Below are 15,325 nucleotides of genomic sequence, written 5' to 3' on the forward strand. Positions count from 1 at the left end.
CGCACCCGTTTGAAGAGTTCCTTGACTTTCTCTGTCTTGGAGTCAATGACAGTCAGTAATTTATTTACATACCAGTAATTTATTTACATAACGCACCCGTTTGAAGAGTTCCTTGAGTTTCTCAGTCTTGGAATCAATGAAGGTCTGGCGCAGCATCTCAGCCTTAGCAAGTCTCTCGTTGTGTCGCCGCAGCTTCTCAGCCAGCGGCAGTTTACGTGAGGGCGACGACAGCTTCTCGTGGATCTGCAGTACGCGACCAGGCTCTCGCACCCCTGAGCTCTCCAGCACACCGCGACATGACTCTACATTCTGCATGGACAACTTTGTCGACATAAATGTCTTCTTAAATTTATTGAGTTAGCCAATAACCTATAACGATCTCCTGAGAGGTCTCCAGCACACCTAGACACGAATCTACGTTCTGCACACACATCGTTGTCTTCATAAATGTCTTCTTAAATTGATTTAGTCAATTTATTTAATAAAATTTATTAAATTTATCGAGTAAGCCAATAAACTATAAAGATCTCCTGAGGTCTCCAGCACACCGCGACACGACTCTACGTTCTGCACAGACATCGTTGCCTTCATAACGAATCCTTAACATTTTCAACTTCGTTACTTCAATATAAATAATACTGATTTCCGGTGGGCCGTGCACGCATCAGTACAACTTTAATTAAAAAGTTCTGCGCATAGATCGTTGCCATGACAACACATTTCTGAATTTATTAAGTAATCCAAGAAATTATACCGATCTCCGGTAGGCGAAGCACGCAGGAATACAGGAGTATGAATTAACATTATGCGTATACAAAGCTGCCGATATAACACCACCTTATTGAATTCATCAAAGTAACTTAAGACAAAATATTATACCGATCTTTGATGAGGAACTGCATTGAGACGCGCAGCAGCACGATTTCTGTTCACAAATGGTTGTAACTAAACGAGATTCATGGGTATTGATAGTTTAAAATAACCATGAATTGAAAAGTGAAGCAATGTAAAAAAACTCATCACGTCTTCGTTGAAAACGTTTTGAAGATTATAACCTAAAAAACTTTGTAAATTCAATACTTCGAGTATAATAGACCTGAGTATGGTTTTAAGGTTTATTATGAAGCTCAAAAAATTATAACGTCTATCACTGCGATATCGCATTTAAGGGCCCAGCTGCACGGCTACACGCTCAGGTCATACATCGTTGCGTTGATATGAAGTTCTAAATTAGGAATTAATGAATTGTGGAAGTGAATAACTTAACTCTTAGGATACGGTGACTTTAACTTTCCTCTCGTATATATATACGGTAGCCCTGATAACGAAAGAGACCTTTAGTTAACAAATATCAATTATATTGACTCATTATATTAATTTAAAAATAAATTGATCATCGTCAATGGTATTCATATCTATTGTTCTGATGAAAAGAGTCACCTTCAATAGACAAAGGAAGAAACTAGGGAAAATATCACGTCTATAGAACTAAAGAAAGAATCCAATAATTTATCAGTGAATAAAATGCCAAATAAATTCATCACAATTTAACTGGAAATGTTTCGAGACAAGTTCCATCATTAGTTTAAAAACTCGAGAATATAAATGAAATTAGAAAGAAATGGATAAACTGACTTCTGTGAATTTACTTAGCATTTTCTTCGCTTTTAAATTTGCGGGTAATCTAGGATCTAATGATATAAATATTGAAACTATAACCGTATGCCACGCACCTCACACCAGTCAAGTTCGATCAAAGAAAAATAATTCTATAAATATTGAAAATATAACCGTATGCAACGCACCTCCTCAGACCAGTCAAGTGCGGTCTAAGCAAACTAATGACATAAATATTAAAACTATAACCGTACGCCACACACCTCCTCAGACCAGTCAAATTTGATTTAAGACATCTAATTCAATAAATATTAAAACCATAACCGTATGCAACGCACCTCCTCAGACCAGTCAAGTGCGGTCAAAGCAAACTAATGACATAAATATTAAAACTATAACCGTACGCCACACACCTCCTCAGACCAGTCAAATTTGATATAAGACATCTAATTCTATAAATGTTAAAACCATAACCGTATGCCACGCACCTCGTCGGACCAGTCAAATTTGATTTAAGACATCTAATTCTATAAATATTAAAACCATAACCGTATGCCACGCAACTCGTCGGACCAGTCAAATTTGATTTAAGACATCTAATTCAATAAATATCAAAACTATAACCTTATGCCACACACCTCCTCAGACCAGTCAAATTTGATTTAAGACATCTAATTCTATAAATATTAAAACCATAACCGTATGCAACGCACCTCCTCAGACCAGTCAAATTTGATTTAAGACATCTAATTCTATAAATATCAAAACCATAACCGTATGCCACACACCTCCTCAGACCAGTCAAGAGACGCGAAGATCTCGAGTATGGCCTTGCTGTCCATCTCGAGTTCGTCATCATCTTCTGTGTCGGTGGACTCGTCGCGATGCCGGTTGCCTTCTCTACGCGACTGATCTGCCACGCCTTGGCCTTGCTCAGTTCCGTTATAGTTTAATTGTCCGCTCGTTGTGAGGGAACATGGCTCCGATCCCGACTCTGATGAGTTATCGCCGGAGACCTGTGGTAAACGTTCAAAATTGATAAAGCACCCTAAACGCATACTTAAAACGTTAGAGAAAATGATCATCATAGTGGGTTAGGTTTTGAAACAGTTAGGACTTTGCTCAGTTCCGTTATAGTTTAATTGTCCGCTCGTTGTGAGGGAACAAGGCTCCGATCCCGACTCCGATGAGTTATCGCCGGAGACCTGTGGTAAACGTTCAAAATTGATCAGGCGCCCTGAACTCATAAAGTTTCAGAGAAAAGGAGGATAATAGTGGGTTAGGTTACGGAACAATTATAGGAATCCGTTGATCGAATGATTCAAAATAAATAAAGTAAGTGTATGAGGAAGATAAAAACATAAGCTTCGTTCATTTAAAGTATAATTACCCCTAATGTCAATTGCCCATTATTTTAACCCCGCTTACACGTCGCATATATTGCAATGGTAAACTCTCACACCAAAGTTAAATTCACATATCAGCGATATCACTATGGATTTTTATTAACTGAATTGGGAGCAGTTAGGTCTAATGGCCACATGCAAATGTCACCACAATCAAGTGTTACAGGCCACTTGACGTGTCGCAAGACGTTACGATCGTTATCTTGTTCGTCGATAAACTCGTCAACCTGTCGTGATATACAATCGCTCTATTGTGGCCAGGTGAACGATATATTGCTTAACAGTTTTACACCTTCTTAGCGACACACGAGTACGATTCATGATAAGGTGTTTCTAGGGCATGAAACTAGACTAGATTCTAAAGGTGAACTAGATTATAGACGGTTAGAAAAATAGTTGCAGGCCTCTCTTAAAATAAGTACCAATAAATAAACGTGGCTTAAATTAAAGAATTAAAAATTAAAAGACCACAAAAACTGAGTGTTGACGCTTTAAAGATGCACCGAAACTAACTCAATTGCAGTCAGGCTGAAAAGAAACTTGTTAAATTATTGTTTAAAATACATATATAGCAAAGCGCCATCAACCATAATTCGTAGCACTAGCAAGTCGACGTCGAAAATAAGGATATGACGCGGCTATCCACTAGGCGACCTGATACACGATTCGTATGATGCAGCTGAAGTGTTCGTGAAATAGATCAGGAAATAGCCCATCAGAGCGTCAAGTGCTGCCATACACTCAAAGAAATTTGTTAGACATTTCCCAAATAGCGAAGTACTTTTTGCCCGTGTGTGGAACATCCTAACCCACAGTTTGGACCGGAAAAAGGGCGTATTAGTGCTACGTCTGTTCAAGGCTCGCACTGTAGGTGTAAGAACGAGTCACTATAAGGACATTTGACCCATTAATTTCTGTGTGTGTGTACAAGAGCGCTTCAGTAACACCCGCTCTCAGGGATCAAGCGAACCAGACGACGTCTGCTCAGCTGTGCGCTCACGGGAGCTATAATCCATTAGTGATGACATTCAGGGAGCCTAGTTTTGAAATTTCCTTGAGTATGAATTGTTGTTAAAAAGTTTTGAATTATTGTCAACAAGTTTAGAGACAATGGTGAAATTGTATAATAATCATCAGCGCAAATATCAAAACAATGATAGTTCGAATGGTTTTACCCTACCTATCAACTTGGTACTCCTGCCGAGTGCCAAGTTACCGTATTTCTCCCCTAACTCGTGAAGTATGTGAAATTATTACAAATTACCGTACATTATTTAATAAACTTAGAAATTTAAGTGAAGTACCAATTGTTTCAAAAATTGAATAATGGAAACGGATGATTATAATATGCAAGAATGCGGGGAAAACGTTAAGAAACAATGCGCTCGTTATATATGCGTGAGATGGTTCCCTTGTGGTCTAAGGCCGCCATGCGTATCGTCCTATGCATATATTAACCAGAAAATGAGTCCAAGGCAACACTGCACACGAGCTAGGACCAACTAGAACACTAACTACACACCACATTAAGCAAACAGATGGCACGGTATATTGATTAACTCAACAGATGGCACTGTGTGTAACGGTCAGTCTCGAGGAGTGACATCGCTTAAAGATGAGGCTTGCAGTGCACAAGTTCTATATGCAGTGCTTGCATGGTGCCATTGTTGCACAAGAAAACATCCACAACCAATTGACCGAGGACGAGAAAAAATAGCGAACCATTGTCAAAGTTATCCTTGCCACATGAAAGCGTTACACAACAAAAAATGATATACTAAATTCCAGATTGGAGAATGCGGAAGTTTGTGTTGCATGATCATTGTGTACAAAATTCATGTCACGACAGAAAGTAACCGAAAAATTTTCAGTGCACTTCTTTCGTTAATGGGATTTCCCCACTAAGCAGGAGCGATATGGATCTTTCCAAGTCGATGATTGAATACCATACAAAATTTGGATTTTACTAGCCAGCTGGTGCTGGTGCTAGTGCTGCAGCTTGCTAGTATGAGCCAACTAACATCATGTGACTTAGAAGTTGGCAGGGAACTGGTTTAGGTGCAGGGAACTGGTTCAGGTGCAGGGAACTGGTTCAGGTGCAGGGAACTGGTTCAGGTGCAGGGAACTGGTTCAGGTGCAGGGAACTGGTTAAGGTGGAGGAAAAATTCTGTGTGTACGCGCATGATATTTTGTATGTAGCTCAGCTACCTAAGGATCGCATGGCTAGTCAGGACATTCGTGACAGGACATGCGTGTTGACAGTTATGGTTGCCCTTGGCTAGCCCGTATCGAATTCAATTAGGTTAAGACTCCGGGCGAGTGGCACAATTGGGCTAACGTGTTCGGTGCTAGGTGGCAGGCGCATGGGACCGATTATAATATAGAGTGAAAATGATCATGATTTAAAGAAAATAAAAATAAATAATGTAAAAGATTGAAGGTTTTCTAAATAAAATTCTATGGATATGATTATAACTAGGCATAAATATACGTGGGTACCAATATTTTTCCTGTTACAATGTACTGGGTGCAGGATTCTGAAGCATCGTTTTCATTTTTTTTTTTGGTTGGAAACACTTAGGCATGCACAACCAACAGAAAAATAGAGGCACAGTTGATTATCCAACTAAATGAAGTTAGGGGCATAAGCTTAAAGAACTTAGGAAACAAGATATTCGTGGAGGTTGAATATATAAAGTTACCGGTCAAGGTTGAGCATGCACATCTGTGCAATTTCTTCTGCCATTGTATTATGTACAAAAAATAATATATTACATCTCACAAATGAATTGCAACAACAATTAAATAATAAGAAACCAATTAACATTGCGAGAGGCTCATAAATGCCGTCGTATCATTCATGTCATTAAATTTTAAACCAAATATTGTTAATTAATCCACAAAATATAGATTAGAGAAAATACTGGCAAGCAAACATGAGTCACTTACACCCATATATCTTAGGTGGTATTCGTGATACCATACAAGTGACGCCACCAAATTGAACAGCTTTTCATAGGCAAGGCATTGTAACCAAAGGCATTAATATTATCAGGAGCATCGAAGCTATGCAGGAGCATATGTTCAGTCTTAAAATGCCCAGCAAATTTCGGACAAGGCAATAAGTCCAGCAGCTATCTCAATCAATCGTCAGCTATGGAAAGATCGGGTTCCAGAGGCCTGATCTCTTGTGAATCAAGTCACAAAAAGTTCAAAAATCGGCAACAGGCCATGGGCCTATTTCTTCAATGCCGACACTTCTATTCTCTCCGATTCTCTAGACGGGGCATTATAACCAAAAGGAAAAGAGGCATCCGTTCTCCTGGACGCGGTTTACGTTGGGAAGATATACGTACTTGGCTCGGTTCAGTAAATGCATAACCATCGAGATTCGAACCCATTGAACCATCGCATGAAAGAATTATATATACAATGAAATAACATCGTCATGAATTAACATTGAAAACTTACTTAATACCTTGTATATGTCAATGTCATGTCATACGTGTAGTTTACATACCTACAGAATGTTCGATGGCATAAAATTAATTGTTTTCACGTCACATTTGCATTGAATAACCGAATATAAATTGAATTTCAATGCAATCAATACAAAAGCATGGCTAGCGGTACAGAATGCGGACAGTTGTATATATCGCGTCTAACTGAAGTCTAATGAATGAATCGCTTGTTTAGACACACCAGCAGAACAAACAACATGACCTGACCTAGACGAGACGAAGGCAGGTTACCTTACAGGCAAATAACGTTAAATTAAAGTTTAATCGACGTAAATTGAAAGTTTTAACGCTTAATAACGTTCTTTCAAAGTCGTACGCCAGGTGGACTTAAGTTGTCCAGCCATAGCTGGACAACAACAATCCAAGTGAGAACGTGCCTGCTTTATCACAAATTGCTTCCGGTACTATATTTTACAAACAATTTTTCTTCTTTCTATTAAGTACTTCTTGATGTGAATAACATCAATGAAAAAAAACATTCAGGATACGTGCTTTCTTAATGCCTAAGGGAAATCTTTACAAAAGCATTTATCTGGATAGTTCGAAATTTATAGTTTTAATCCTTGTCGGATAGGTAGGTATAACTTAACCCTGCATTGTATAACTGTACCTATATATTCGGTATGATTATAACGCTGTGAAATTGTGCAGTCTGACATGACTTGAACTCGCCTGTCAACCTACAACCTACGCGTTCGTGAGACGGAGATGACAATTGACGTCTCTGGTGAATCAGAAGATGGGATGTGTCAAGCCCTTCAGGAAACCAGTGCACGTCATATACGGCTAGACACGATAGAGTATATTCATAAATTATTAAGAAAAGGACATAATTACACAAAAACTTGTGGGATTATTATTAAGATCAAGAATCAGTTCTATTGTAAGCGTTTCGGGTTGGCTGAAAAACTCACATACAAACAACTCTCTTTTGACGTACACGTCTCAATGAAATTCACAACATGTTAACCTTTTCGTACATAACATGAATAATTCTCGTGAAATATTTACGAAGAAGAGGAAATAAGTCTGTGCCCCTGCTACGGCCCGAGGCAGAGGGAAATGAGGGGGCAAAAACACCGGAAAAGCCTCGAGAAGCTCCCGCTCAACTTACACCTATACAAATGAAGGCCACAAGCGCGACAAGAAAACGTCCTGTGGCCTTACTTTCAGAACTCGCTAAGTGAACGCAAGTACTTACGCTCTATTTTCTTGTCTATGATTGGTGGATTTTGCTTGAAAGGTCGTCAATGATTGGCTGATGAACTTACGATCTCTTAACTTTTTTTGAAAGTATATGCCCAAATCAACTCCCGAGCGCACCCTTGTATTGCCGTTATTATTCGTATTTTAATATTTTTGTAAACCTTTATGAATACATTGCTTATAGATATTATAGGTTACAGTATAAATATTTTAGCATATATTCGCTAATATATTTACTTCATTATATATTTATGTTTGCCTTTCCCATGAATAAGTACCTATAAAGCTCTTAGCTGATAGAAGCACCGCCTCTAATTAAAGAAGAATCATTACTTGAAACAATTCTGAAAGCTGACAAGAAACTTGAATAAAATGTCATTTTTGCCCCCAGGCCTTCTACACCTTTTAAGAGAAATGTTCTGTAAAGAATAATTCTCACGCGAAATAAATTTGAAAACATTGAACAAAGTTTGGGATAAAAACATTAAGTTTCAACAAAATTTAAAGACGAGTATAAATCTGAAAAATAAGTACCATTTGATAAGCAAATAATCCATTGAACAATTATCAGCAGAAACTTAATTTTCAGCACTGCGGTCATATCAAGTTCTGAAATCCTGAAAATAAATAAATATTAATGCAAACGAGCCTAAAAACAGGCCTATGCGATCACGTCTTATAACATGGATTCAGGGTATATTTCAGTTCGCAATTTAGCCAGACATGAAATTCGTGAGCCTTTAAAGTGTGTTCAAATTTAATTTAACGCCGTTAAATTGAAGACAATGAGAAAATTAGAAGTTCAATCGCAAGGAAGGTTGCCCTTGTTGACATTCTCGGACCAAGTTCAATTTTTGTCTAGGCGCGGTCGCGGGTTTTCTAATCTCATTTTTTTGGGAGTGCTCATTACAATAAATGCATGATTGGTGATATAGTGAGTGATATCATGTATGCAGGCAATCCAACAATCTTATCGGAATTTCCAAAGTTTTGGAAATAAATTAAATATAACTAGAATTATTATTGCATAAACATTAAAATAATTATCAACTATACTTGGTCAAATAGCACACGCTTATTTATATAGATGAATTTTCTTAATCCTCGTATTTTTTCACGTGGACTAATTTAATAGAATCCGCAGTAAAACCGTCATTTAATCGTCAATAATCAACTGTAAAAACATTGACAAAATTAAACTTCCTAAAAAATTAAACTTCCTTGGATGCAGGTGAAATCCTGACCACTCCGAAATAGTGACTTCGATCACTCGACTTCGTTGCCACTTATGAAACAGTTTCTCTTTACGATAAGATATACTCAGGAGCCGAGCCCTCAAACTCGTGAGAACCTATAACACTTCATGCGTGAGCTAAGCGCTGAAAAAATTAGATCAATACTCACTGCAGTGAGTGACAGAGAGCGCATTTTTTCGTCGACGAAAACGTGAAGTCACGGACAGACGGACAGACGGACATTACGAGCACAATAGCGCCTTTTTTCCATAAATGATAAAATGCGCTAAAAAGAAGCGTCAAATTACACGTGAAATCTATGTAAGCCTTTATACCTATAATGAAATTCCAAACCTCCGTGTTGTAGGTAAATGATTTAGTATGCAATAAACAGAACTGTAGAAAATATTTCGAAACGTGGAACAATGGACACAGAGCCAGGAACTGATGCTAATTTTACGCACGTACGTTGTTAGCGCGTTTGTAAGAGTTTGTTAACTAGCAGCTCACATGGTTAATAACGGACCAACAAGTTTATTTTTGACCACTAGTGGTACATCAAACATTTTTTTTATACGTTATTTTTCCTTACTCGTCATATCAGTGAAGCACGGTAAGGTAATGAGGCGTACTTGATGCCACACAAGCAAGATGCGCAACACAAGCAGGATTTTTTTTTGTGAACGAATTTGTCTATTTGTGAAATGTCACAAATCAACTGAGCAAAACAGTTTCGTGATAAAATTGTAAACTATTGCTACAAATTATTTTCTACGAGAAAAATGAAAATATTTTATTGCGAATATCGTTCGGTGACTACCAGTTACAAATACGATGGAACAGCTGAGGAATAGTGCATGTGATGCCTAATTAAATAATACGCAAAATAACCTTGCATGAAATTAACACATCTCATAATTTAAATACGAGCAGCATTAGATCTTACGCTAATGTTGTTAGAGACAATCAAGATAAAGAATGCACAAGCCGGAAATAAAGTTTAAATAATGCATTAATTTGAATACAATGCGGGGCTACAAAGTGCGAATAAATAATGAAGTCCTGCTAGGCTTCCAACTTAATGCACAGATAGGGGAATAACATTCAACTACGCAATATATGTCAAGGTTTGTGTCTAAATGCAAGTTAATATTCGCTTGTAAAACTTGTTCCAATAAGATCACGATTTATTTCAAGAATGACCGCCATGGTGGCTCTTTGCAGCAATACCAGCAATATACAGACGCCTCTTGTTTTTGATATTAACATCACACACTGCCTTCGAATTCGCTACACAATTCAAGCCGCTGCTTCATATGCAAGTACAACGCTACGACGTACCCCTCCAGGCAAAGTACCTTAAAAACGTTGATTAAGTGTTGATATTATTGTAACAACGTTTATTCAACGTTATTACACCGTCAGACGCCTGGTAGGATAGTAATAGCTGCAGTGCACTCAGCGGGAGACGCAGGACACGCGTGAGGTCTGACGTAGTCTGTCTTATCACCGGCATTAACGTCGGCCACCGTTGTTCCACCGATTATCCATATATAATTTTTAATAGGGACGAAGTGATACCAGACACTCGACAGCGGCATGAAGGACTTCAAGCTACTATATATATATACGCACTATATATATACGCCGGCGTGCTATGCATGTTCACACAGGTTCTTCTTACACACCAGGCTTTCATTCACTTCATGTTCAATAGGTGATGGTACTATTCATTCTATTCGATGAATGGTATGCTCAAGCGAATGCATTTGGGTTATTGCATTCATAAAGCATTCACTAAACTGTGCGTACATTCATTGATGTTATGCAAATATAAATGAATAACTCAGAATCTTTCAGTCGAACCCTTTAATGAAAAAATATCTTGTTTGACTATACCGGTACTTCCCCAAATGTGTAAAAATTTATTCCACAAATTCTTAACACGTGGTGAAGAAACGATGACAAGAATTCGCAATTTCCATTTAAATAACATTTGTCTCGTCGCCAATTCGAATCATTCCCCGAGTCTACGTCATTGCTATTCTAGTGAGAACATTGATTAACAAATCTACGCACGTCCAGCCAGCCATCAAGTTTGTTGATTTTGACAGAAGACTGCGAAAAATATTGATTAACAAGTCAACGCACGTCCAGCCAGCCATTAATTTGTTAATTTTGACATTAGACTGCGGCATATATGATCGTATAATTTATACGGTAGCCACATATTACGGTGGGTGGTGTGAACTCGTCTTCAGATATTCTCCTCGCGCGGCAAGCGAGCTAAAAACTTCAATGATTCGTACGCTGCGGTGCCTACGTCGGTCCCTGATAAATCTTTTATAAGTTACCAGCCACGTGGAATAATTAGCCACATGGGACGGTAGGTTGCGTGGGTGGCGTTTGGTTAGCCACATATGGGACGATGGGTGGCGTGAAGTCGTCTTTAGATATCCTCCTTGCGCGGCATGCGAGCTAAAAACGTCAATGATTCGCACGATGCGGGTACCTTGTTCTCGTGCTCCACGCTGCGAAGCCTACGTCGGTCCCTGATAAATCTTTTCCTGAAATTACACGCACCGAAAATTATATATGAATTTAATTCACTAGATATTGATTATATAACGGAGTTTTCCTTCTCAACATACAAATAATATTTCAAACCAAAACATGAATTACAGAGATGAAATAATGCAACAATAATGCGAACTTCATTATAAACATTTAAAGTTCTAAAAAATTAGAATGCAATGAGAATAATTCAAGTCAATGCCTGATTGTTCAAGAAAAATATTGGCATCGGTTTGACGAATCTGCGTCCGAAACATATATATACTAAGGAACCAATGTACATACTCACTTGCTAGCGCTTAATAAATCTTAAAATAAAGCTCCAAAATCAATCAAGCACCACGCAATAGCACGTGCTAATGTAAGGGAGGCTGATCCAACCCAGCACGTGGATGTCATCACGCAGCCAATAAATAAAGCGAACAATTAGTCATTGCATCGTTAAGGCTGATCATAGAGTTGAGAATATCACCACTAGAGAATTGATACAGCGATAAATAAGTTATCTTTTCAGCATGAAACAGCATCAACAAACACAGTGAACTGGAAGCTGACACCTACAATGAAATATCATCCTCAGGATACCATGCATGAACCAACACGAGATAGAAGTCAGCGTAAAGCTTTAATCATTAGCGGTGCAGTTCATGGAAATTGCTGTATCTGTTAAAATTAATCTACAGATAGGTTATGTCTAGAATTATTGATGAAAAAATACGGGATTACTGGAAGGTACAACAGGAAACTTCATGAAAAAAACAGAAGCATAATCCACTAATACAGACTAGAGAATCCGAATACAGAATAGAGAATCCGAATACAGAATCCCCGCTAATTCAAACCGATCATCATTGGCTGTAATTCAAACCTGAACTATAAATTTCATCGGCGGAAAGTAATGAACTCTGCCAACTTTTCATAAATTAGTGCTAACATTTTACCTGATCGCTTATTCGAGCATGACGTTGCATCAGATAAGTATTTGAAATTTTAATTAGCGATATGGATAGAGTAAGTAAGCCCTGGAATCGGAGCATATACTATAGGATCCGTAACTAATACATAGAGTAATCCAATACAAAATTAGATCAAAATTCAATCCGAATAAAATGGCAAAATCTAGACCACAGAGGCTCATAAGATCTTTGAACGTGTGGAATGCAAGAAATGAAAACTTGGCATACTGAAGTTGAGAAAAATTAAGATCATCCAAAAAAACCCGCCCTCATTCTGGCAGAATTCATTCATCTACACGCAACCGCATAATCAATGAGTTATATACGGGTCGAATTTGAAAATCAACGGTTCAACATCCATTATTTGAGATACCACAATCGGTCACTTCTAAAAATTGTGCATTGCACTCACCACTTTTCAGAATTTAAGCTAATTTAATGTTATAATTATGATAAGTAATGCATAATAGCCATGCGAATGAGACTCCGCTATGGCACATCAAGGGAATAAGCTTCGGTCAGCGCACATGACCACGTGACCAACTGAGGGATTAAATTAACAGAGAAAGTATAACCAAGGCCAAATAGTTAAACCTTAGGAAATACTGAACAAATTTGGAATGACGGGAAAAGAAGCGCGCTCTATTTTTTATGCTTTACCGAGGATAAAATATTAAACATTGGAGCCTCGACAAGGGAAAGTATAACCAAGGCTAAATACGTAGTTAGATCTTAGGAAATACTGAACAAATTTAGAATGACGGGAAAAGAAGTGCGCTCTGCTTTTTATGCTATACTACCGAGGATAAAATATTTAACGTGGAGCCTCGAAATGTGAGAGTATAACCAAGGCCAAATAGTTAAATCAAAGGAAATACTGAACAAATTTGGAATGACGGGAAAAGAAGCGCGCTCTATTTTTTATGCTTTACCGAGGATAAAAGATTTAACCGAAGTTCAGGCCTCGAAATGTGAGAGTATAACCAAGGCTAAATAATTAAATCTTAGGAAATGCTGAACAAATTTGGAATGACGGGAAAAGAAGTGCGCTCTGCTTTTTATGCTTTACCGAGAATACAAGATTTAACCGAAGTTCAGGCCTCGTCATGGGAGAATTAACGTTCGTGACACTTGCAGTGGTCTAAGGATTCATTTTATTGTATGGTGATAAAAAGAACGCTTCTAAAACTTTTATGGCCCCGTTCTTTTCAAATTACGCAAGAAAAAACTCTCTATGAGTAGATTAAGACTTGCGAAAAGGAATCATATTACAATATAAATTTGATCGTATTCCTTCGCTAATATCCCTATCGAATCAAAATGGCGTTAAAAAATGCATTAATAATAGGTTGAATTCTCCCAAAATACTACGTGAGCTATAGAATAAACGAATTAATTAATATTTAATATAGAGAATAATATAATCACGCACACACTACTTTCATGCCTAACTTATCTCGTCCGTATCGCAGGAAGTTGACAGAGTTCACCTCCTATACGCTCTGATAATGATTCAACTCGTACGCCACCCACATTTGATTGCATATCATCATTGCGTTATGGAAGTGTATAATGAACGCATATTTGTGAAAAATACCTACTATTCAAAGTCGGAAATTTAAATGTAATGAACTCACATTAGTGAAAAATACAATTCAAAATTGAAAATTTAAATATAATATCTCACATTAGTGAAGAATACAATTCAAAATTGAAATTTAAATGTAATGAACTCACTTCAGTGAAAAATACAGTTCAAAATTAGAAATTTATATGTAATTAATTCACATTAGTGAAAAATACTATTCAGAATTAGAAATTTATATATGTAATTAATTCACATTAGTGAAAATACTATTCAAAGTCGGAAATTTAAATGTAATGAACTCACATTAGTGAAAAATACTATTCAAAATTGGAAATTTAAATGTAATGAACTCACATTAGTGAAGAAAACAATTCAAAATTAACGTAGATGTTCAGGTAAGAACGATACATGCGACGAATTTTTCACTGATCATATCGAGTGAGAAGAAATCCCCCCTGATCCCAACTTCACTTATTAGAGAAATTATAGCGAGTCCAAATATCGATGCACTTTACGCCCATATGTGGGTCATCTCGACTCAGTTTCGCTTTGAAATACGGAGTTATCACTGCTATGTATAAAAAGTGTCACTATTTATCCAATGCGACCCATTTATTTTCGTGAGTGCTCGATTAATATTCAAAGAAAACTTGTCGTCCAATGCCGCAGACTTGTCTCTCATGCAAAAAAATCTTGACGTGGATTAGCGGCTTTCAACATCCGAAATGGGGTAGCTAACAATGACCAGATCAGGGGCCATACTTTCAAAATTCGCTAAGTGAACGTAAGTACTTACGCTCTATTTTCTTGCCTATGATTGGTGGATTTTGCTTGAAAGGCCGTCAATGATTGGCTGACGATCTTACGATCTCTTAACTTCAGGCAACTATCAATCTCATGCAAAAAAACCTTGGGGCGTCGACGTGGATTCGCGGCATTCGAGTGCCCTCAAAATGGGGCAACTAACAATGAACAGATCAGGCAACTATTCAAATTTTGCTTTTTGAACGTGATTGATACTAAAGCAATGAAGGAGCTCTAATAAAAATCCAAACACCCGTAATAAAAATACAGTTGCTGTAAAGCCTACGAAGTTAACCATAACAGATGTTAGGTTTACACAAGATGTTAAGCCTACGAAGCTAAAATAACAGATGTTAAGTTAACATGAGATGTTAAGCCTACGAAGCTAAAATGACAGATGTTAAGTTAACATGAGATG

General features: G+C 37.6%; 1 protein-coding gene across 1 annotated transcript in view; it reads right to left on the bottom strand.

Annotated features, from left to right (window-relative positions):
- The window catches only part of LOC108669028 (S phase cyclin A-associated protein in the endoplasmic reticulum), a 46,597-nt gene that overhangs the window by 15,757 nt on the left and 15,515 nt on the right, over positions 1-15,325 (bottom strand). Inside the window, exons 5-6 of the mRNA XM_047880739.1 lie at positions 2,406-2,633; positions 97-309 (exon numbers count right to left, since the gene is read on the bottom strand). Of these exons, the coding sequence (XP_047736695.1) occupies positions 97-309; positions 2,406-2,633 (441 nt within the window). The remainder of the gene's footprint in view (positions 1-96; positions 310-2,405; positions 2,634-15,325) is intronic.

This window comes from Hyalella azteca, unplaced genomic scaffold (assembly GCF_000764305.2).
Source record: "Hyalella azteca isolate HAZT.00-mixed unplaced genomic scaffold, Hazt_2.0.2 contig6127, whole genome shotgun sequence".
Classification (NCBI taxonomy): domain Eukaryota; kingdom Metazoa; phylum Arthropoda; class Malacostraca; order Amphipoda; family Hyalellidae; genus Hyalella; species Hyalella azteca.